This window comes from Hevea brasiliensis, chromosome 6, assembly GCF_030052815.1.
Source record: "Hevea brasiliensis isolate MT/VB/25A 57/8 chromosome 6, ASM3005281v1, whole genome shotgun sequence".
NCBI classification, from domain to species: domain Eukaryota; kingdom Viridiplantae; phylum Streptophyta; class Magnoliopsida; order Malpighiales; family Euphorbiaceae; genus Hevea; species Hevea brasiliensis.
The window spans coordinates 3,077,173-3,101,416 of NC_079498.1; the positions used below are offsets into that span (position 1 = coordinate 3,077,173).

At 29.3% G+C, this 24,244-nt stretch overlaps 2 protein-coding genes across 4 annotated transcripts; one reads left to right on the top strand and one right to left on the bottom strand.

The window, feature by feature from the left end:
• On the top strand, positions 1-2,353 carry LOC110650323 (pentatricopeptide repeat-containing protein At2g28050). The gene has a single exon (XM_021805259.2). The coding sequence runs from the start codon at positions 138-140 to the stop codon at positions 1,569-1,571; it is 1,434 nt and encodes a 477-aa protein (XP_021660951.2). The 5' UTR covers positions 1-137; the 3' UTR covers positions 1,572-2,353.
• Positions 2,354-2,664: 311 nt separating this feature from the next.
• LOC110650322 (P-loop NTPase domain-containing protein LPA1 homolog 1) lies at positions 2,665-11,682 on the bottom strand. 3 transcript variants are annotated; one of them, XM_021805256.2, is made up of 8 exons: positions 11,328-11,682; positions 10,968-11,116; positions 8,895-9,157; positions 5,314-5,395; positions 4,660-5,085; positions 3,840-4,577; positions 3,526-3,636; positions 2,665-3,262 (listed from the first exon to the last, which is right to left on the bottom strand). In XM_021805256.2, exons 2-8 carry the CDS (start codon positions 11,112-11,114, stop codon positions 2,879-2,881), a joined length of 2,151 nt encoding a protein of 716 aa, XP_021660948.2. In that variant the 5' UTR covers positions 11,115-11,116; positions 11,328-11,682; the 3' UTR covers positions 2,665-2,878. The 3 variants fall into 3 exon arrangements, with proteins under 3 accessions (XP_021660948.2, XP_021660949.2, XP_021660950.2); XM_021805257.2 differs by having other exon boundaries at positions 11,235-11,682; XM_021805258.2 differs by lacking the exons at positions 5,314-5,395; positions 10,968-11,116; positions 11,328-11,682 and having other exon boundaries at positions 8,895-9,030.
• Between the last annotated feature and the right edge of the window lie 12,562 nt (positions 11,683-24,244).

Consider the following 24,244-nt stretch of genomic DNA (forward strand, 5'->3'; position numbering starts at 1 on the left):
ACCCAATTAGTCCTGCAAATCTCCCTTTCCAGAGCAAGACCTGCTTGGTAGTGTGTGGGTGTGTGGAGAGATTCAATCGCAAAACCGGTTGGTTGTTTTCCGATCCGAGCTTCTTCCGTTTTCAATTTGCTGCAAATATGTCAATCCAAAATCTTCTCAGAACCCTCAAAACTGTCAAAAGGACTCTCCCCCAAAATCTCTCCCCAAAACCCTATTATGAAATCCCTCACTCCATCTCTAAAAACCTGATTGCCCCCTCTTCTTCTTCTTCTTCTTTTTCTTCTTCTACGATTCTCTCTAATCTCAGCCCAACGAAGCTCCACCAAATTCTAGCTAGCCCAGATCACAAACCCTCACAATGCTTGCATTTCTTCAACTTTATCATAGAAAACCAATCATTGATCTCATTCAAACCCGATCTTCAGGCGCATTTGACTCTAATTTGCAGGCTTTTAATGGTAAGAAGGTTCTCAGATGCAGAGAATCTCTTGAAATCTGTGTCAATCGATGAATATCCCAGGTACCCATTTCCTTTTCTAGCTGCTACTATTGAGAATTGTTGTTGTTTTGAACCGAAAGTTGTGGCAAAGTTATTCAATTTGATAATTAAGGTTTATTCCGATAATGCAAAATTTGGCCAAGTTTTGGAGACTTTTGATCACATGAAGAATAATGGAATTGGCATTGATGAAAGAACTTGTACTGTTCATTTGTTCGCTCTTAAGAGAAATGATGAGATGAGTTTAGGCCTTGAATTTTTTTATCGAATGGTTGAATCTGGTATTGAGATTTCTGTGTATTCATTGACAGTAGTTGTTGATGGATTGTGTAAGAGTGGAGAGATCAAGAGGTGTAGAGAATTGGTGGAGGAAATGTTAAGTAAAGGGATTAAACCCAATATTATAACATATAACATAATGATCGATGCTTGTGCTAAGAGATGGAATTTTGAGGAGTTAGATTCCATATTGGCATTAATGGAAAAGGAAGGAGAGGCATTTAATGTCAATACATATAAAATTTTGATAGATGGGTACTCAAGCTTTGGCAAAATTGAAGAAGCTAAGAAATTGGTATTGGATATGCATGATAGAGACTTAAAAGCAGATACCCACATGTATAACTTGATTATAAATGGGTATTGTAAACTAGGTCTTGTGGATAGAGCGCTTTCTGTGTTTGATAGGATGACAACTAGAGATGTTAACTTCAATTTTGATACTTTTTGGGCCTTAATAAATGGCATTTGCAAGGCTGGAAAGATGGAGATTGCAATGGTATATGTAAGCAAGATGCAGAGCAAAGGAATTGAGCTAGACAAGGCATTATTTAATACATTGGTTGATGGATATTGCAATGTGGGAATGATAGATGAAGCTTTTGCATTGCAGACTGAGATGGAGAAGAAAGGTTTTGCATGTGATATTTGCTTATGTAGCAAAATACTAGGTGGGCTATTTAAGTCAAAACGATTTGAGGAAGCACAAGAGTTGGTGAACATGATGGTTAAAAGAGGTGAGAGCCCTGAAAAGTTAACAACTTTGATTAAAGCAGGTGGAAACCTGGTTTAAGAGAGCAAAGATGCTGGTGAACATAATGATTAAAAGAGATGAAAACCTATGATGCAAAGAAGGGGATTTTGTGGAGACAGTAAGAAAGAGCAAGCAAACTGATAATGCAAGTGTTTTCTTGGGTTCTCTTTTTCAATCATGTGTTCTCTCTATTCTGAAATTTTGAATGTTTCAATTAATGGGTGCCATGAAAAGGGAGCATGAGCAAAGCTCGAAAATATACCAGCGAGAATTCTTACATGAGCAAGTGAATTTATCCTTGATGCTTATCAGGAAAAGAGAGTGTACACTAGATTATTTCATGAATCTCCATGTACAATATTTTCAGCCCAAGATGTTGATTCATTAACGGAAGTTATTTTAAGTTTTGTCAATGGAAAGAAGTTTGTAATGTGCAATAACAGTCAAATAGTGTAATATTTGGCACATTATCTGATTGGCTCAGCTTCAAGAAATTGCGAAATATGATCCGGAAAGGTGATCAAATTCGGTGTGCTGCTCAGCTTGATATCTTGAAAATCCTGGAAAATAAGGGCGAAAGGTTTTCAGTTGAGGACTAGATGTCTATGAGAATATCGCACGAGGCACTCCATATAAGCAGAGTAAAATTCTGTTCGAGAAAGGCAAAGCTTCAGATAAAAGTTAAGGTAGTTAAGGTAAAAAGAAGGGTATGGGAATTTTCTGTTGTAATGGTGTAATCCCATATGCATGTTTCAAATGGTACTCTCTAAAAACGGCCATATTATGTGCCTGGAAAATGACATAAAAACTCAGTTGCACAATGTCAAGTTCTATCAAGTTGTTGGAATGGATAGAGCATAACACATTTCAAACTAACGCCAAAGGATTTGCCGAATAATTGCTAAAAAAATTCACAGGAAACGAAAAAGCGAGCTAAAGTGCATTGATTTTTCTCACTTTGAGGTTTCATCTCTGATTTTTCAATTAAATTCTACATTTACCAACGGATTTGTATCGGAATATTTTCAAGTTAGCTAATCTCAAAATATTCTGGTTGCTTTGTTGAACATTTCCTATCAATTTATGGAAGGATTCCACAAAGCTATGCCACCTAGCACTTGCAAAGCAAAGGTCACAAAAGCACAGCTGTTTTATAATTTATTAGAACCATTTCCATTTGGCTTGATTGCTTACACAGAAAATAAATCGAAGTCATTCCAAATCTTACAATAGTACCTCGCATTACTATAGACAATGATGGGCAATCGCCAGATCACTCTCAGCTACAAAGTTAGGAGGCAAAATAAAATGGGTGGAAAACTAGAAGTTGGCACAAAATTGATCTACTACCTCTGTGGAGTTCCAGATAGTATTGGGCCACTAGCCACGGACCCATGTTTTCCCATGGCTGGAATGCTGAGGGAGCGTTTTCTGGTTTTAACACTACCAGCGTTTGACAATCTTCTTCCTCCCTTTTCCACGAGCAGAGAAGAGTAAAACGAGCATAATGGCTCACCCAGTGGCTCACTTCTAGTTCTAAGGAACCGGTCTAGATTCTGCATATATTTATCGCCTTTCAACGGGTTTGCCTTATTAACAGTAATAGGCAGAACCTTATCTTTGGACTCCTCATCGTCATCTGAACAATACCCATTCTGTAGCACATCCTGCATTGCTAGATCATCGTACTCCTCATCAGATTTTGTGGACTCCTCATCAACTGAGCCAATCTGTTCAATATCAATTCCAGAAATTCAAAATAAGGATTAACATAAAGTGCAAGACATTGTTCCAGTAGTAATGGATCTAAGTTTCGAGCTTTACGAGTTTGACTACAAGTTTACTTTTATGAGCGCAAGGTTGTTTGGGAGGATAGTGTGAATACACCAAATTTCAGTGGTTCTCAGCAATTTTCTTCTCTTAGAAATGATGAGAGAAATTCTCAGATTTTGATAAACCTAATTAATTATTTAATAAATATTCTGGCACACACCTCTTCATGGACATGTTTATCACCATCATCACTATAATCCTCATCACTATCCACCTCTGGTGGATCATCTACTTCTTCGTCACTGCCATGCACTGAATGTTCCTCCTTGAGCTGCAGAGGCAAAAATGAAATCCAATCAGAAAAATAGGCACCAGAACCCGGTATATTTTCAACTTAATGCTAAGACAGATAACCTACACTACTGATTTGAATTTAAGCTCCCTTGACCACTAGCTTGATCGTAACCAATGGCTCCTGAGATTTAAAATAAATAGCTTCAAGCAATCATAAATAGTAAAAGGAGTTCAAAATACCTCCTTCGCAGGTCCATCAGACATCCGAGGTGAGCTACAACAAGAAGAGTGATATTTACTTCCAGTATCAGTCCAGTCCGCCCTTGACTCATCAACACTTCCAGCATGACTGGTACCACCATCACTGGGCCAAGCGCTGATTCCGAAGTGGCCAAACTGAAGATTAACTGGTTCAGCCTTACCAACCTGTAATGGTCCATACATAGGGATCCCTCTTCCATTGTCGGTCCCATAACCCATTACAGACTTCCCACTAAGATCCACTGAATCAACAGGCCATGCCTTTGCCACAGACCCATCAGTATTAACAAGGGCCATCAAATGCCTAGAAGAACCTTTCCTCTGGATAAGTTGAAACATCCCTTTAGAGCTCATTGAATTGGCAGCACACTGGTTCCTGTACTCCTCATCAACAACAGTCACTGTGTTTGTGGCAGGATCATAAAGTGGCTCCCCTGCCTCACGCCTGCGAAGGCAGCTGAAAACTGTTGCATGGATGGCTGCTACACTCTTGTCAACATTTGTGTTGTTGATTTTGGGGACAAGATGTTTATCAGCCCGTTTGCAAAGATAATCTTGGATTGTTCTGATGTTCCGAATGTATTTCACATATTTGTTTTTAGCTGGGTCCAATGTCATATACTTGGCACGAACAGCAAATCGTTCCAAGTGTTTGTCTTCATTTGTAATGTATATCATGAATGGTATAATTGAAGGATGTTTCTTCATAAGCCCCATCTGCATGTAGGGATTAAAATTAAGTGCTTAATCACAAAGGCAATGCATCTGATGATAAGAATACCAAATTAATTTTACTTACCACAAAATTAAGGCTTAAGTGAACACCTTCAACAACCACTGATTCTTTCCTCTCTTCCCATGCAGTTATTAGACGATCAAGACTGTCGATCACCATCTCACTCTGTGCCTTGAATCCTTCAACTGCCATTTGTTTAGGACTAATATACTCAGTAACACCAGAACTCATATCCACTGCTTGACTATCTGATTTCACCAAGGATGAACCATCAGATACTTCATCGTTGGAATATGAGTTTATAATACCAGCCAATTTTTTTGCCTTTTTTTTAGCCTTGGCTTCTGCAACTGCCTTAGGATCCAAAAATTCCCCTGCATGGTATGTTGAAGCCCAGAGCAGTGGATTTTGCTTCTCATCAACAAAACTCCTCATCATGTGCCGAATAGAGTCAGTAGAAATTACTGTTGTAACTCCTAGTCTACTACCCTGCATGAAACAAGAGGGAAACTTCGTATTATACAAATACAGAGACAAATAATTTAACTTGTCTACGTATACATTTATCGTGGCAAACCAAGAAAAGGCAAATAATAATAATGATAATAATAATAAAAAATATCAATAGACAATGAGATGATAATGGGGGATGAAAACCATGTATTCTCTAAATCACAAATTCAAACAAGATCACTGGTTTGCAGGGTAAGGGGATACCAGCAATGCAGACAAAGTAGATTTGCCACAGCCACTAGTACCACACAATAGCACAGTTACAGATTCCTTCCTTTCTCGAATTCTGCAACATAGAGGAAATGACATAAAGATAAATTTCAGTGTAAAAAATGGACAAAACAGTATTATAACAAAACAATTCATATCACTTAACATTATCACCGCCATCCATCAATGACGGTTGTAAACAACACCACCCCCACCACCCTCCCCCGCGCAAATCCCCAAACAAGGAAATAACCATCAAACGAAGGTTTCGAACTCGAGAGTGTCAAAAAATGCCTTAAATGTTCTACATGTCTGTAACACCCCTAATTTTTTAATTTATTATTTTATGGATAAATATTAATATTTTATTTTATTTAAATTTTAGAAAATTATTTGAAATTTTTCGGGTTTTAAAAATCGGGCTTGATTTTCCGAAAATATAAACTTTGATGATTTTTAAAAATTAATTTAAAGACCACGTGGCAAAATTAAAAATATATTTAGAGTCTACGAATTTTTCTGAGTTTTCTAGAATTTTTTCGAAATTTTTGGGCCTCGAAATTCAAAATTTTGTATCTTGAATCGGACAAAATTGGACCGGCTTCTTCTTCATTTTTATTTCTCTCCTTCTCTCTCTTTCTCTCTCCTCCCTCCTCCCCTCCCCACCTCGCCAACCGCCCCCTGAAAGTGGGAACTGGCCATGGGCGCGGCACGCCGCTTCATCTTAGTCTTGTGTCAAACACTATCTACACCTCGAGAGCTTTCCATAGACACCAAGAACACTAAAATCCATCGAGCGGTTTGTCCAATTTTTGTCCGGGAAGTTTTAGCCCATTTTGACTTGTGGACTAAATTTCTCGCAAACCGTGAACTCCACGAGAAAACCGAGAGTATCAAAGCGCTCCACTCAATATAAATTTCGAATTTTCCGACACGGAACTTCGTAGTGTTTTTATGAGTATCAAATGAGCTTAGAAAATTCCGAAAAATTTATTTACTAACCCCCGTGTTGTGGACTTCGTGTAGGTACCTTCAATTAAAGTCTTGGAATTAGATCGGGATTTTGGCTATCCCACCTTTGTCAGACGCCCCGAGCGCGTTCCCGAGATCGGAATTAGCATAGGTAAACCCGAACCTTGCTTTTTCGTAATTTTCTAGTGCTTAAATGGAATTAAAAATTCATAAAATATTCGTGGTAGCTCATAAAATTATGATTCTTTTTGCAATAGCCTAATAATATTGCTAAGGACCGCGAGACAAAGTTTTAGAATTTTTAGAGTTTATTTGAGTAGTTTTTGCAAAAAGGGTCAATTATAAGGACTAAATTGTAATTTTACATCGTGTGATTGATGACTGTTTGGATAGGCCCAGGAGGAGCTGTGTGATATGATTGAGTTGTGGGTGTATGGTATGCGAATATAGAAGTGTGTTTTAAACCCATTTGCAGGTTGGGTAGATCCTAGGTATAGAGGAAACTCTGCCAGATTTTCGGCACGACTTAAGACGTATTTGGTCTTTTATTAGCTTGTATTGAGTTAATTGTATTAAACAATTGTAATAAAATTGTCCCTTCTTCCTCCAGTAAAATATTAATTTTAATTGTAATTTCGATATTATTATATGTGTAATGCATGCCCATGCATCACTTATATGCATATATCTATGTAGTTAAACCATAGGCACGTTTTATGTTGCATTCACAACTGTTAAAGTGCAATGGGTGTTGTTGTGGTAATTTAGAGCAGTGTGCGTGCGTTGGCGGTCGTGTGATATGGTGTTGGCTATGGATAGGACGGGTAGACAAGGCTTGAGATCTTCGCTGGGACCCGGTCCTTCGGGATAGACACGGCTTGAGTTCTTCGCTGGGACTCCAATTTGGTTTATTAAGCGAAAGTCCGGCTTGAGTTCTTCGCTGACACAGGTTGAATTTAAGAAAGCTGTATAGGGAATCAGCTCCCATATATTTATGATTTGAGTATTTGACATTAATGAGTGTGTGAGTGTTCCAAATTACCTTTTTGCTGTTATGATGTGAAAATATTGCTGATATTGCATTTCACTCTATAAGGTGCATTTCACTCTCTGAGTCGAACGCTCACTCCTGTTCAATATTTTTCAAGGCCACAGGAAAATATTTTTGAGGTTAACCTATTTTTCTCCCTCGCAGGTCGTTTATTAATGTTTGTATAAACCTGTTAACTCTTAGAATTTTCGCATATGTTAGAAGTATTTATTTGATTTGGGTATGTAATACAATTATCATGTTGGACCTGTAAACGTATTATTATATGCATGTTTGATGGACTGGATGAGAGAGCCAAGCTCCCATTTATTTTTATGACATTGAGTATGTGGAAGGTGAGCTGAGCTCCCCTTTATTTTTATGACATTGAGTATGTGGAAGGTGAGCTGAGCTCCCCAGTTGATTATATATCGTGTTTACAGGTCGGGTGAGTCAAAAACTCCCCGTTGAAAGGTCCACTTTATGGCCGAACTCTGTCCAGTTGAATTCTTGAAATTGGGCCCAATGGGCCTTAGAGTTGAGTTAAGAAATAATTAGGCTTACTACGAGCCTCGGGGGCTTTAGGCTGACCCAGGTCCTAGTGCCGGTCCGGCCCATAGGTTGGGTCATGACAATGTCTAAAGGAAACTAATAGGCCACCAACTTAATTCAACTCCGTTTTGTTTTGATTACTTCTCAAAAAAGGATTTCAAGCATGCTTATGGATCTTCAACCAAAATATCAACAATAAGGATGGACTAAAACTCATTATAAATGAACATATGGCAATCATCTTTTAGAGAGGAAGAAATTATACCGATTAAAATGTAATCACCACATCTCTAGTAATAAATCATTCAAAACCTTCATGAAGATTCCAAAAGGAGGAAAAATCCAATGAAAAAACTTACACCGGGAAAAAAAAAAAACTTACATACACCTGACAAAATAGAAAAGAGAACAAAATTGCGACATTTATAAAGCACAGTGACACAATCTAGCTTAAAAGACACTTGGCAACACACTACCAAGAGAAATCTGCCAAGTCATATATAAGTTTTGCTTTAGTTAAATAGCATCTACATTTCAAAGCCATCATCAAATGCTCAGAGAACCTATTACCTAAGCGGCTAAGCCATTGAGACTTGTAACATTCCACATGCAACACAAACACCAATAAAAAGTCCACAAAAGACATGTAACAGATAGATACCATACAAAAAGTTCAGAATGAAAACGCCAAGGAACTTTAAACAGTAAAAACTGTTTTCATTTTACAACAGCTCAAAGTGTATTATCAGTATTATCTTTTGAGAATAATGCTCAATTAGCATGAGACAGAAATATGTCAATTGTGATTTGTAACGATATGAGCAAAATTGGCACTCAAGCATACCAAAAGTTACTAATTACTAGCAATAAGTGTTGTCCAACTCAACTCCATTATTACTATTAACTTATAACAAGACAAGTAGTTTTAAAAGAAGAAATGCAGGTTCCATATGATGATATCTTGCTGCTGCTTATAGATACAAATAATTTTAAGTGAAGGTATGAAATATTTATATATTACCTGCATGCCAAAACTAAGTCTGCCCTCTGGTTAGGACCCACATACTTATATTCAGTCAGAGAATCGCAAACAACATTTAAGAAAGCCTCTCTTCTAACCATTACAGTTGTACGCCTTTTGTACAATTCAAATGAACTCCTGCTTCCATATTCCTTCTGCCCATTTCCTTTTGAAACATCAACCCCACTTACTTCCACTTCTTCAGGAAGTAGAGCATCACCTGAAGGTTCATTTCTCATCAGCTCAAAAACCCTTTGGCTAATCTGAAAAGGAAAGAAAGAGGATACTCAGCAAAAGTGTCCACTTTCTTTACTAAAACATTAGAATACGCCAGTCAAAAGCAATGCCAAATTAAAGAATGAATAACTAGCAACTTCATGCCAAAATATTAATTAATAAAACTAAAAGAAATCACATGACACAACAATGAAAGCACACCAGAAATTTTACACATTGTAAATGCAGCATCAATTTCCTCGGATTGGAGGCTTTTCAGTTTCATTAAAAATATTTTCCACAACTCTACTGTTTGAGGCACTTCAGAGAATTGATTAGTGATTTGATGAGTAAATGGGAAAAATAATTTTTACTTATATTTTAAGAAGCCATATCCCAGATTTTCACAATCTCATAAAAAGCAGGTGTATAACAGAACCAAATAAACACATTACCAGTACCCAGTAACCATCAATGGCTGCAAGAGACAACCACAGTTCACCCCTATCTCATGTTAATTTTTTAGTCCTACTCAAATAAAATAGAAGAAATATAAATTTCTGTATGTACAAACTTTTTCCTAATTTTACATATTGAAAGTAATTTGTTTATCAAGACTCTAGAAAATAATTTTCAATGTTAAACAAACAACAAAAGAAAAAAAAAGTCATTTTCTCAAAAAAAAAAATTGCATAGGCACAAATTGTTTTTCATGAAACAAATAACGCCTTAAAGAATAAGGCTTCACATAATGATTGAACATGCCAGAAAATAATTTTGAGATCCCTTTCATACAGTCCAATAGCAGAGTAGTGGAATTAGAGGGGTGGGGGACCCTGAAGCTGAATAAAAAAAATAGTTAAATATTAGCAATGTTATCAAAGTCTCAAGAAATATAATTGCAAGATCCCTTTTAGATATACGAGTTAGAATGAAAATTGACAAAGAATGTTTGTATAAATAACTGCTGCAGAAATTTAACAAGTGAACAAGAAAGTTAGGTCACCAATCCATAAAACTATTTAATTAGAAAATTCAGCAAATGCACGAAAGTTATCACATCACTCAGCTATGCCATTGCTTGTGCAATACCTAAAATTGCATAATCAGCCTAGTAATTTGATTATAAATGCTCAACTACTTAGCAGTTAAGCAATATTGCAATTACTCAACAAAGTCCAATTTCACACGGTTTAACCATATTTTTATAAAAATAACCTTTCCAGTAAATTCAGAGGCAAAACCAACAGAGAACAAGCTGCTATAAGAGCAAATAAATTAATTCAATTTATCAAAGCACACACATCAAGTTGGAGGAACTACAGGAAAAATAAACATTGAAAACAGGGAATGGAGGAAGTGACTCCATAAATAACACACCAGGGACCGTATATAACAAAATTACCACAGAATATAAGATGTGAACGGTACAATACTTTCAATTAATTATAGTTGAGCAGAAGTCTTTGAGAACACGCTTAGAACTGAATTATATATTACAGCACAAAATTTAAACAAAAATAGATTGAATAAGATGAAAAAAAAAAGAAAAAAAAAAAAAGAAAGAAGTAGAAAGGAGGGGGGAGGGAGCTGAATTCAGGATTTCCGCAGAACACATTACAGTGCAGATCTGCCAATCCCTACCATCTAGTTACCGACAATAAAATATCATTACGAGTAATCATAACCACATATGAAGCCATACTTATAATTATCAGCAAAAATCTAGCCAATCAATGAAAAGATAAATGGAGTAACGACCTAAACTACCAAGGTAGCATCTCAAATTTCAAAGAATTTCACAGAGTACATAAATAAACAAACTATCCAGAATATATAATATAATATAAAATATACCTTGAAAGCGTGACGCGCTTTACATCCCATGAGTTGCAGAGAGCTCTGCAAAACCGGACGCGTATATCGGAATGAATCTTTCCCTTTCTCGTTCCTCTCCTCCTCGTCCACCACCACTATATACAGCAGTTTTGCCACCTCCGCCATTCCTGCAACCACCACAAACAGAACCAAAATCCGATTTCACAGTGGAAAACAAACAAACAAAACCCATGCAATGCACATAACAAATCATTCAAAACGCGTTTTAAATCACGAATCTCATACCAAAGCAAGAGAAACGCAGAAAGATAAAGACAGAGAGAATCGAAGAACAATGCAGGTGTAACAATGCGAGTGATTCAGAAAGAGAATTGGAACCTGAGTATGTACAGAATCGAAAGATTAGTTCTCTCGAGTGTGTAATAGAGAAAAAAGATGAAGATAGAGCAGACTAATAGAATCAAGCAGTTAGGGTTTATAGCAGCAGAGAAGCTTCACGATCTGCCATTTGAAGAATGTAGAAGAGCTATATGATCTCGCCATTTCTGCCGTGTCACCTGTCCTCCACGCATCGCACGAACAAAGACTCCACAAGTCTCTTTAATACGAACTTTCTCTCACTAAAAGACCGCTCTCGGTTTATTTTCTCTCTAAAAAAATCCAACTGACGAATTTGGGCTTCTGTTACGAAAGAAATTGCGAGAATCGTTTACCTTTGAGATCTAGAACCGGAAAGACGGTGGATTTTTATAGCGGGAGGAAGGGATGGTGGGGCCAGGCCCGGATATCAATGAGTGGCAAGACTTATAATTTTGTTCTACAGTAGGGGTAAATAGTTGCAGTGGAGACTCCGCAACAAACAGCAATTGTCGTTTTATGTTTATTACCATTAAGAAAGTGAAGGACACTGAAAATGACCCCTGCCGATAAATGTCAGCGTTTTTATTGTGTTTTCTCATTGTAAAAATAAATAAATAAATAAAATCAAATAATTAATTAATTACAAAAAATTCTCAATTTTATCATAATAATTTTTTAATTTTAAAATTAATAATTTCATTTTATAATTTATTATTATGTAATAATGTAATCAATAATATCTTAAATTAAATTACACTTTAATTTTAAATTTGAATAATATTATAATAATATTTGTAATAAAAATTCTTCAAAATTTAAATTTTTTAATAAGTGTATTGGAGAATGTGAACTTAAGCCTATTTGAAAACTTTCTTAGAGAAAAAAAAAATTAAATGAGGGAAAATATTAAAAGAAAATAAAAGTGTTATAAGAATTATATTTCTTTCTTTATTTAAATATTAAAGAGAAAAATAAGAAGAAAAAGTAATTTTTTTAAATAATAAGATATCAATTTTATCCTTTTTATTTGAAATAAAAATAAATGAATATAAAATTTAAAAAAATAATTTTATTTATTTTTTATCCACTTTCTCTTTAAAATATAAAAAAATAAATATTAACATCTATTTATTATTATTATTATTTACCTTTATTTTCTATCATTTTCAATTTTTTTTTATTCCCAAACAAGAGAAGAGAGAAAATATATTTATTTTCTTACATAATTTTCCTTCTTACCTTATTTTTCTTCAACTCAAATATAACTAAAATCTATTAGATGAGTTTTATTCAATGAATTTTTTCTTTTTTTATAAAAGTATTTTTTTTAATTCTGAATTAAATTTTGTATTTCTTAAAATTTTAGATTATATTTTATTTATTTTCAATAATTTAATTGTATGTCATTCTTTTCCGTGCTATATGCTCCATTATAATATAATTATGAGGTAATTTCAAGGGGAAAAAAAAGTCAAATATATAGCTAATTAATTTAGTTAATTGAAATTTTTATTTTGTGGGTATTGAAAAATATTTAAAGAAGTTAACAAATAACAAATATATCTTAACTTTGAGTAGAGGGAGGGATGAGACCATTTCAATAATTCAATAATTTAATAATTAATTTGAAAGGGTGGGATGAGATTTTTTTTAAGTAAATAAATAATTTTTATTTAAAAATATCACATTATGTCCATAATAATTTTTTTTTTGTATGACATCAAATTTAAAAGGAAAATTTAAAATTCGGTCTTTGTATTTTGCCCTATATTATATTTCAATCTTAGAATTTTAAAAAATTAATTATTTAATCTTTATATTTGATACTATATTATACTTTAGTCATTAAATTTTTAAAATTTAATTATTTAATCTCTAAATTTTATACTATATTATATTTTAGTCTCTATAATTTTAATATATAAAATAATTTAGTTTTTTTGTGAATTGATGAAAATATTATAAACATTAAAATTACATAAACTAAATTGTTTTATATATTAAAATCAAAGGGAGTAAATAATTCATTTCTCAAAATTTATGGACTAAAATATAATATAGTGTAAAACTCAGGAATTAAATAATTAATTTTTTAAAATTTATGGATTAAATGTAATATATAGTAAAATTCAGTTATCAAATTTCTCAATTAAAAAAATAATGAAAAATATGTGTGTCGTTTTATAGTGGTCAAATGGGGAACAAATATAAGATAATTTATGATATTAAAATTTGATGATTAATTTGTTGAGAAATTGTTGAATTTTATTTATTTTTAATATTATATAGAAATAGGGTTGCAACTTATTAGTCATGTGCTTGAAGTATGGTTGAAGAGAAGTGGGTTTTTTTTTTATTTTTTTTGGGGGCAAATGTTGATTATGGATTCAATTTTATTTAAAATTTAATAAAATTAAATATATTTAATTTTAAAGGAAAAAAATTAATTAAATTTAATCAAATTAGTGGTTAGATTAAATTTAGCTAAATCAAAATTAAAATATTTGATTAATTCATTTTCCTTCATCAATTTTTACTTAAAAATATATTTATTTTTAATTTCTATATGCAATATTTATATAAAATAATTAAGATATTTTTATTTATTTATTTATTAGTATTAGTTAGGGGATTTTATTTTTTTTCGTGTTGGTGGGTGAAAAAGATTGACATTTACTATTCATCCATTGGAATGTAAGAAGTTATTATCATATTTGCTCAAATCTCAAAGATCAAATCATTATATATATATAAAGCTATTGGTAAATGAGTTTGCATTTTATTTTGTTGATTATGAGGGTATTCTTACAATCAGCATCTAATAAATATATGAATTTGATTATAAAAAGTTTAAGTGAAAAGTCTTATGGAGTGTGTTAGAATAAAAGAGGGTATCTATTAGGTACATACAAATATTGAAATATATGTATGAAGGAGCAAGTACTATTGTGTGCACAGTGGGAGGGGACACGAGAGATTTTTCGATCTCAATTGGATTATACCAATGATCAGCTATAATCCCTTACATTTTTATATTAGTTTTAGATGAATTGACAAAACATATGCAAGAGAGTATTCATTGGTGCATGATGTTGCGGATGATATTGTTCTGATAGATGATACACGAGAAGGAGTCAATAGAAAGCTAGAACTTTGGAGAAGTACTCTAGAGTCAAAGGGCTTTAAGTTAAGTAGAACGAAGACATAATACATGCATTGCAAGTTCAGTGAATGCCAAACTGGTGATAGAGAATGAGTTAGTTTGAATGAAGTGGTACTGTCCCAAAGTAATCACTTTAAATATCTCGGATCAGTCCTTTAAGTAGATGGGGGATGTGAAGAGGATGTTAGTTATAGGATTAAAGCCGGATGGTTGAAGTGAATACGTGCCACGGGAGTATTATGTGATCGCAAGATTCCTAATAAGTTGAAAGAAAAATTTTACCGTACAGCTATACGACCGGCTATGTTATATGGTAGTGAGTATTGGGCACTGAATGAGTCATATGCGTCTAAGATAAGAGTTGCAGAGATGATAATGTTAAGGTGGATGAGTGGCCATACTATACTAGATAAAGTCCGTAATGAGAGTATTAGAGAAAAGGTAGGAGTGGTGCCAATTGAGGATAAGTTGAGAGAAGGGAGATTGAGGTGGTTTGGTCATGTGAAGCGTAGACATATGGAGGTTCTAGTTAGACAAGTAGAGCACGTTAGGTTAGAGAATAGAAAAAAAAAAAGAGGTAGACCTAAATTAACTTGAAAGAGAGTAGTACAACATAACCTAGAAGTATTATACATTTCAGAGGATTTAACCCAAAATCGTTTAGAGTGGAGAAAGCGAATCCATATAGCCGATCTTAAATTTTTAAAATAAAAACTTAGTTGAGTTGAGTTGAGTTGAAAAGAGATTCTCCAATTTAGAATTAGGATATACCATTAATCTCTTTGAAAGATGATAGTAAAATTTACATATCGCTCACCAAGAATAGTAATAGTTAGAATTAGTAAACATTTCCTTCAACATCACGTAGGGTGACCAGTAAGCAATTTTAGATTGGAATTAGTGATTCCAATTCAAGGTTAAGGATCAATAGAACGAAATAAGAGTTAAATGATGTTAAATGAATATAAAACAAATATGTTTTATTTCTTTCCCCCTTTCCATATTATCCCTGATATTCCATTCTATATAGGATAATGTACATAGAATGGCAAATCAATAGAATATAAATACATTTACAAAAATGGGTACCCTGAAATAATAACTATTTAATAGTAGATTTCCAAAAAAAACAAATAACTAGTGATTTTTTTATAATTAATTTAATTATTAATTTATCATTTCATATCAAAAGCTAATTTGAAATAAAGATCTACAGTAAAATTATTTTTTTGCGTCAATGGTAATAATATTAATAAAAGGACAACAGTGGACATAGCATAATGACAATTATATATGTGATATTCTTTGAAGTTTTATAAAAATGTAACTATTTAATCTTTATAGTTAGTTAATGCCACATGCTTTAATTTTTTGTGAAATGCAATTAAAAGGTAAAAATATTAAGTGATTTTTCATAAAAAAATTCAAAAATAATAATAATGAAATGTACTTAGCTATCGTACCTAATATGAGAGACTCAATTTCAAACTTCCCCTCCCCCACATATACAAGCAAATATATATATGTCAACAAAAGGCGTTTGAATTTGTCAAAAGAATTTGAATCGTTCAAGCTCTGGGAAAACTTCCCATGCTCATTTTCAGGCTTTTGAAGTTGACAACTTTACCCGATCATTTTTAAGCCATAGGTGATGATTATTAGTTCTTTTAACTGTTTGATTTATTAAAAAAAAAAGAGTCTATTTTTAAGAAAAAAAAATTACACAATAAATAAATTATTTAAAATTAAATTTTACTATTTTTAATATAAATAAATTCAAAATTTATATTTCCTATTAATTAATTAATTCGTAACATATTTCATATCACATTGAGATTTATCACTATGAATCAAGGATGATAAAAATTCTCGAACCCCATTTGACTCGTTCTAAATTTGATTAATTTTTTCTAATCATACTCCACTTTTCAATCAAAAAGTCTTCGTTCTAACTCTAAATTCTTGTGAGATAGGAATAAGAAAAGCGATCTCTGCCCCTTACTCACTCCATTGTCATTTCTCATTATGAATTCATGAATTTGTTAATGTAAGAAAAGTAAACATCAATAGTTAATAACCACTTGATATTTGGAGTCAACTTAGTTGATTTATTTGCAATTAATTGAAATATGTCATTGTTAATGCATAGAGTCAAAGACCCAAAGTATACTTAAAACTTTTCTAAATATATTTTTTTATTAAAATGAATAAATATTATTAATTAAAAAAAATATAAATTGATCATGATTATAAACTTTTCTATTAATTTCTTTTTAATTCGCTACATCAAATTGCAATATATATTATATAATAAAATAATAAAAGGAAAAGAAATTTTAACACTTGATCTTTAGTATTACATTGTGATTGTTTAATTGTTGAATTATAATAATTATGTATTTTTAAAATTAATTAATGAGACAAAAAAATCATATAATTTGAATTTTCAAATTCAAATATAGAATTAAAAAGGTAAATAAATATGCCAAATAATCTAGATATGGGGCATCGATGGCAAGAAACGTAATTAGAGGTGGAAATAAGGGCACAAATATATATATATATATATATATATATATATATATATAAAGGAAGGTTTTAGAACCATGTGCATGTGGATAACCAGCACGAACGATGAACATCCCACGTGTAAACGTGAATCCTGCGGAGTATGGAAATGGAATCCGCTACACCCAAACGGTTTTCCTCAAATTTGAAAAGTAAAAGGGTAAAAGCCATTGGACATGGCTTTGGAGCCAAAGGTAGCTTTTGGTCGGAGTGATTGGCTCAAAGTTGGTCATTGAGATCTCACATTTGATTATAGATTGTGAGTTATATGAAAATAAAAATTTTATTAAAATTATTATAATTTTAAAAGTAATTTTTATTTTTATTATTAATTTATGTGTGTGTTTATATAGAAAAAGTTTAATTTAATTATTTTTAATTTTTAATTAATTTAATTTAAAATTTTTAATTTAAATAATTTAATAAAAAACTTAAGACAATAAGCTTTTTTATTTTTAAATTTAAATAAAAAAAAAGAAATTCAGTCTCAAAATTAAAATATTATGCATTTTAAATTTTTATTCAAATTAAAAAATTAAGAAATTTAACTTAAAAAATTTAATTTTTAAGCTAAATTAAACTTAAATTGAAAATTTTAAATTAATTTAGATAAAAAATAAAAAAATAAGTTAAATTAAAATTAAGGGTTAAATTAAATAACTTACTGTAATTTTATAATATCTTACTATTTTATATAAGATTAATACATGAAATAATAAATTAATTAAAAAATAATATTTAAACATAATAGATAATTATTATTTAATAAAAAATTATTATCTTGGACATATTAAAAAACTTGAATATTATGAGACTCGCATATACTTATTCATATAATTTTTATTTATTTATTATTTCATATAAAATTACCAATATATTATATAATTTCTCTTTTTGTAGGAATGGAAAATGTTTTCAACGCTGCAGTTAATTAATTTTTTCCTACCTTTATTTTGATTTGATATTGTGCATGAGGACGAAAATATTTTCTTGTCGTTATGAATTTTATAATTTGCTCGATAATAATACATTATTGTTTTTTATTAAAAATAATAATTTATTTTATATATTTAAGTATTTAAATATTATAATTTTAATTTTTTTCCTTAATTCATTTTTTAAAATATTACAATTTTAGAATTAATTTTTCTTCTAAATTTTAATTATTTCAAAATTAACTATAATGAGCTCTCTATGCATAGGTACACATTATTTATTTTATCTCTTGTTTACTTATAAATTAAAATGATTTTGGACAGAAAAACACCATTAAGGAAAAAGGATAAAAAGGAGAAATAAATTATTATAAATATAATTTTTTTAATTTTATCCCTTTTATTTATAAATTAAATTTATTTTAATGGAGGAAAAAACACCATTAAGAAAACAAATAAAAAAAAGAAAGAAATCATTATTTTCAACACATTATTTCTTTTAATTTCTTTAAATCATAAAGAAGGAAGGAGAATAAATTCCTAACTATATTTTTTATTAATTATTATGTTTAAAAGCATAATAGACGAAGAATCAATTCTTTTTAATTTAGAAAAATAGAAATCATGAAAAATAATATAATTATTGGATTGAATTATTTTCTTGCAAATATTTTTTTTCCAAGTGAAGCCAATAAATTTTCAAAAGAAATGAAGCTACAGAATTATTCTTTGCAATATATATTTAAAAGAGAGGGTAAATTAATTAAGTTTTATTCATGTATATAAAAATAATAATAAAATTTACATTGAATTAGTAATAATTATAATGATAATAATAAAACAAATTTGTTGAATAATTTTTTTATGATTGTCATAATAATAATAATAATAATAATAATTATTATTATTATTATTATTATTATTATTATTATAAATAAAACTTAAAAAGACACCAAATATCCTTAGTTCCTCTTTTCACTTCTCAATTGTCACTATCCAAACATACCTTATTGGTGAGTTATAGATTCAAGGAAAATCACCCAATGTCATAGTAAACATGTCAAAAAGAAGAAGGGCTAGTAGATATGTTGAGAATGGTATTAAGAATAAAAGAATAATTCTAAGATTAGTAAACATGTCATTGTAATGGACCTTATGCCCCTTTTAAGAGTAAAATAATAAAAAAATATATAATGGACGATTTCCATTATAGTAAAATTTTTAAAATAGTTAATTTATAAAAATTTACTTTATAAAAAATAAAATTTTAATAAAAATTTCTAAAAATATATAGGATAAGCCCCGCAAGATTTTAGGATAAATTTTAATAATCATCCCTGAACTTATATAATTGTAACACCATAAACACTTCAACTTAAAAATATAACGTAAAATTCATTAAATCTTTAAATTTTATACAGTAAAATTTCTTTAACATTTAATCACCGATTTTCTAGTTAAACACTGAACTGAATAGTTTTAATGTGACACTTAATCAGTATTTTTTTCTCCTCTCAAGTCATGTGTGAATTAATTCATTTAATATCTTTTATATAAAGAGAATAATTTTATACTTTACTTAAAGAAATGAGAAAAAAATATTAATTAAATATCACATTAAAACTATTTATATCAATTTCTAATTAAAAATTAGTTATTAAAAATTAAATAAAATTTATTATATATAAATTAAAAATTAAAAAAATTTTATACTATATTTTAAAATTAAATAATTATAATATTATAATTATATAAATTTAAAAATAATTATTGAAATTTATCTCATGATTTTGCTTTACTTTACATGGACGGTTGGGAAAGCATAAAAAACCAGGAATCATTACTTCATTTGCGGCTTTCTTCTCTATTTCTTTCTATATATTCTTTTCAAGAAAAGCAAGAAATTCCAATTGGTAGTGATCATTTTATAATCATCCTTCTTATCATGGAAGGAAAAGACAAAAAAAAATTATTACTTTTTTTATTTTGGTTAGCGGCGGAGATGGAGGCCGTGCTCCACCCTCCACTACATTTTTTCCTTTCTTACCCTGAAAATTTATGAGTATTTTAATAAAATTGAATATTTTAATTAAAACATTCATTATAATCATTTATTTTAATTTTATGTCAAATTTCATTATAATCATTAATTTTAATTTATGTCAAATTTATCACTTTGTCAATATAATCATATTAGAGTCATTCAGAGAATATTTTAATCAAATTTTTTTTTTTAATTATATGAAGTGAAAAGATCTTAAATTTAAGCATATTTATTTAACTGTTTAAATATATTCAAAGATTAATCTATATATTCAAATATTATATATATATATAGTAAAAAAGGGAAGTAATTACTTAGTTTATTATGTAGTCTATGGTTATTACGATTGTGTCATTATTGAATCTAAAATAAGATGATCGTATTGGAGTACTGTTTAAATTGAATTAATGGAAATAATTACTTTTCATGTTGAATGCAATATAATTTATAAATTATTAATTTTAATGTTTTCTTAATTATTGATTGCTTGAACTTAATTTTCATTAATGATAAATTTTTCTTCCCCTCAAAATTTACCAACATTTTTGAAAATTTGTAAGAACTCAATTGAAAAATTTTCATCTAAAAAACTACTACATGTTTGGAAACTATAAATTTATAAGAATTTAATTTAATTAATTTTCTTTTTTTTTTCTTTTAGTTTTTATATTTGACAGCATAAATAAGTAAAATAATTTAATTATTTTAACTTAAAAAATATTTATTTAAAAAAATATAAATGAAAATAAAAGTAATCTGATTATGTATGAATTCAGTTTAATTCTTTTTCTTATATATAATTTATTTCAAATTGAAGTGTTTATGAAACTTTTTTTTATGATAAAGTGTCTGTTTAGAAATGGGTTTTAAATATCAAAAAATATATTTTTTTAAAAATTATTATTTTATATGTTATTAAAAAAACAATTTTAAAAAATTATTTTATTATTTTTAAGTTAAAACATATCAAATTTATTTTTTTAAATTAAGTTTTAATGTTCTTTAACCTTTTTTTTTTCTATACCAACTTCAAAAATAATATTAATAGCTTGTTTGGTATTAATTTTGAAAGTTAAAATTATTTTTTTAAATAAAAGCATACTTTTAAATACTATTAAAAAATATAATTTAAAAAAATAATTTTATTATTTTTATAATTGAAATTAATTAAATTTAATTTTTAATTATTTTTTAATATTATTTAATTAATATATTTTAAAAAATAATTTTATCGATAACAATTTTAATATTAATATCAATGCCAAACGAGCTCTAAATCAATCTGAAACTTTTTTTCAGGGCTTAACACAAAACTTGGATAATATATAACCTTCTAGAAAGAGAAATATGTTAGGTCACTTTCACCCTTCATTTGGGTCTTTAATGCAGCTAAGCTAACTAACGTCAAAGTCGCTACACCATAATACCCCAGAAAACATGCTTTGTCCTCATAAAAAAGAAAAATGAACATACTGATAAAGAAACATTGAATCAATAAGGGGACCATCATCCATGACCTTTATGAGCTTTCACAAACCATTCTCTCAAGATTTTCAAGCCTCATATCATTCATTCTTTTTCTTAATTTCACATTGAATTATAATTTGAAAAAAAATTTCATTCCCTTTTTTAATTTCACATTGAATTATATTTTAAAAAAGATCAAATAAGTCGTTGTATTGAATTATATTTTAAAAAAGATCAAATAAGTCGTTGTATTTTTAATTGAGAGTCAAATAAATTTAAAACTATGTTTTGGACTAAATAAGTTTATATATTTTCTAATTAAGGCTAAATAAGTACTCACGTAATAAAGTATTATTTTTCTCATAATAAAATATTATTTTCTCTGTTTTTAATAATAAAATATTAAAATAATAATTTTAATATTAAATAATATTTTTCAACATGTTGTTTAATTTCTATAAATTTTACTTTAATTAAAAATAATAAATAATTTAATATTTAAAATGGGAAAATAATTTTTTATTATTAAAAAAATAATATTTTATTAAGTAAAAACTTATTTCACATTGATTATAAAGTATAACGATTTATTTTGCCTAAAACTTAATTTTAAATTTATTTAGCTCAAAAATTTATTTAGTCTTTTTTATAATTATATTTATAATCTCACATTTAAATCAATAAACTCATCATCCATACGTGAGTACTTTGAATCCTCTTTAACAAAATATAAAATAAATTTTATTAATCTTTTAAATTAATTATTAATTAATTTAGATTTAAATTGATTCGGAAGCTTCTCTGTACATATTAAGATTTTTCCTACCCCACCACAATATGGACTACCCTCAATTGACGGGAAATGTCACATAGGATACCGTAGCAAGATGGGCATGTCAATTGCCTATGACTTTAGTGCCTAATTGACTTATGTCAACACAACACAAAACAAAAACTAAGTCCTAAATTCTAAATTAAGAATTAATTGGGGTTGATGATACAATTTTTTTTTTTATCATTCAATTTTATTAGAATAAATTTATTGAATTTCATACATGATTAGAATTATATATATAAAAAAATACAATAATTAAGCTTCATACTTTCCATATATTACCATATTATTCTTTAAAAAATGTAGAAAAAGCAACTATGTATGTATATAGAGCAATATATTGTCACTACACATTGAGTGATTATAAGGAAAGATGCTTGAAGTAGCATATTATTATGATCAAGAGCTACCACCACCCAAAAATATATATAAAATCTCTTTCTTTTTCAACCTATTTAATTGTAATCTTTTCTTTAGGCCCTCTCAAATTTCAGAATTAGTTTTTTAATTAGGTTCCAATCCTAGCACATATAGCATTGTCCCCATTGGCCTCAAAATTTCATATGGTTCATTAATAAAAATTATATAATGAAAATAATATATTTACATCAGTTTTATTATAACCGTTAATTAGGGGTGAGCATTCAGTTTAAATCGAACCGAACCGAACCGTAAATTTTAGAAACCGAACCGAACCGAAATGGGTGAAAAATTGAATCGAACCGACCCGCTCTATTTCAGTTCGGTTCAGTTCGGTTTAAACCGATCGATTTGATTTTTTATTGATTTTTTAATTTAGACTTGATTTTCAAGTTATTTGGTTTAATTTTAACTTTGGTTTGAACCTAATAACCATTAATCAATGAAATTAAACAATTAATATATATAAAATTAAATATAATTCATAAAATTTTCATAAAAAATAAATCAATTCAAAAATCGATTTAGTTCGATTTAGTTTAATTTGACTATATAAATCACTATTCGGTTCGGTTCGATTTAATCAATTTTTTCTCTTCAAAACCGAATCGAACCGAAATAACAGAAATTTTTATAATTTAAAACCGAACCGAACTGATTGAATTTTAAAATCGAACCGATTGAACCGAATTGACTCGGTTCAGTTCGATTTTTTAGTTTGAACCGAATTCTGTTCAGCCCTACCGTTAATTGTGATGAGTTTCATATATATAAGTCTCATCATAATTAATAATTATAATAAAATTATTATATGTATATTAATTTTATCAAATAAAAATTCATACATTAAAGATTTAGAGGAAACTTTTCATGTTGTTTTACTTCCAATTAATTACAAAAATATTTCTCTAGGAAAAACTCAACTATTAATATGGAATCAAAATTGTTAGTATTCCACCTTTATCTACAAATGAAAATAAATAAAAAGGGGTATCATTACTCACTTGTCATTCATATAATGGAATGGGCACTCAAATAATTCACATTTTCAATGGGGAGGTCACTCCCCCACTTCACCCTTTCAACATTTTCAATGCTTGTCCTTCTACACCTCCATTCATAATTCATCTTTTTTTTCCCCCTAACTTTTCATAGCTTTATGAACATCTTCCTAGATTACGATTTTGCTTTTAATGTTTTTTTTTTTTAAATGTTATCTATTCTCAAAATATATTAATTTTTAATTTGCTATATACTTTGTGTTCTCTATAAGTGTTTAATTTGAGTGGTATAACACTTTTATCCCTTAAACGAAGTCGAGTGTTTTATGTTCGCGAATAAAGAAAATACCCATCAAGAGAGCCCTTAGTGAACCGACTCGACCCGAACATGATTAGTCTTGATGGGATACTGTGAAACATAAAAAAATATATATACTTTGTGCTTTTGTTAATTTAGTTTTATCTATTTAATTTTAGTTTTATTTTTACGTGGCAATTTTTT